This window comes from Cyprinodon variegatus, unplaced genomic scaffold (genome assembly GCF_000732505.1).
Source record: "Cyprinodon variegatus isolate N-32 unplaced genomic scaffold, C_variegatus-1.0 Scaffold656, whole genome shotgun sequence".
Classification (NCBI taxonomy): Eukaryota; Metazoa; Chordata; class Actinopteri; order Cyprinodontiformes; family Cyprinodontidae; genus Cyprinodon; species Cyprinodon variegatus.
In genome coordinates, this window is record NW_015151109.1 from 329,255 (window position 1) to 330,696 (window position 1,442).

The 1,442-nt window shown below is 38.1% G+C and overlaps 1 protein-coding gene across 1 annotated transcript in view; it reads left to right on the plus strand.

Moving 5' to 3' along the window:
- Window positions 1-1,110, plus strand: part of LOC107096878 (protein regulator of cytokinesis 1-like) — a 10,603-nt gene extending 9,493 nt beyond the window's left edge. The window contains exon 6 of the mRNA XM_015393764.1: window positions 1,036-1,110. Coding sequence (XP_015249250.1) covers window positions 1,036-1,110 — 75 coding nt within the window. The remainder of the gene's footprint in view (window positions 1-1,035) is intronic.
- Window positions 1,111-1,442: the final 332 nt, after the last annotated feature.

A 1,442-nucleotide genomic window follows, 5' to 3' on the forward strand; every position in this document is an offset into this window, starting at 1 on the left:
TGTCAAAATTTTGGTGTCCTTCATTCGATTTCATCCTGGACACTACAGAAAATGGGCTTAAAGTGTAAAAAACCGAACTTCTCCTTTAAGTCCTGATTAAATAAACAAAACGTTGTTGTTCTCGTAAACAATGTTGAACATGGACATATTTATAAGATCTGACAAAACAAAGATGAACAGACTAGAATATGTGTAGCTCTGACTGAGATAGAGCCCAGGTCTATTTTAGTCGGTCTACGCAGCAATTCAGCAGCAATCTGACAGGAAGAGATTAATTACTAATTAATTTTACTAGACTTAAAGCAGATAAATGTTATTTTACAAATTTTATAATCCAACATTTTTACTGGACGTTGTGGGCGCATCGGAGCGAACTGGAGCGGAGCGAAATCCTTGCTCCCGCCTTTCAATTGAAAACCGCTCTGCGCTCCGCCATGTTTCTTCCGCCCGCTCCACTGCTGGCTCCGCTCACATGCTCTGGATGAATATCGTCTTTCCACTTCTATTCCTATAATCAGGACAAAGGTAGTGTTGGAATAAAGACAAAAAGTTAGCTGCATTCCACCTCAAAATGCAGAGAATGGTGTTTCAGAGTCGGAATTTAAACATTTTCAATTCAATTTGAAATGTAAAATTTAAAAATGAAAAAGCATTCTGAGCGGCGGGCGCAGCAGAGTGACGTCAGCAGCCGCTCTTCCTCAGGTCCTTGCTGACCAGGCTACCCATCTTGTTCGGTAGGGGGCGCTGATTATAGCTGTGTTTTCTCTTTAATTATGGCATAAAAGTGCAATGTTAAATAAGAAAATTCAAATGCAAATAGGATTATTGACTAATTTCATTTATGAGTCAAATAATGCAGCCACATTCTTAAAATGAAAACGCATTTCTGGAAATGCGTTTTTATTTTAAATATGGTAACGATTTGCTTCCATAGAAATCTTCCTAGCTTAAAGCCTGTATATAATCCTGTGTTGGGCTCCGTTTGAAACACTTCCTGTTCTGGAAAAACCTCCAGAATGATTGTTTCCCCTGCAGCTAATGTTGGTCTGGCACTGCTTAAGGATAGACAGTGGCGCCCTCTTCTGGATGTCAGCCAAACAACAACACTGAAAGGCCCTCAGTTAATCAGATGGGACTAATTTAAATCTAATAAAACCATTACACTTTCATAATAACTTTATTTTTCAACTTGGACAGATTTTATTTTGTCATTTTGTACACACAAGTGTATACAGAAATAAATTTTGTTGATCTATCTGTTTGCATCCTAACTTTATATATTTATGTAAATGTGTCTTAATTTGTTTCTGTTGGGTTCATAAATGTCGGTTTGCAAAAGAAGAACTGAAATACACAGTAATGGATACAATTTCTGCAGAAGGACACACTGTCTCCCACTGGCCCTCCTCCGCAGAGCGTTTTATTAACAGAACATGACACAT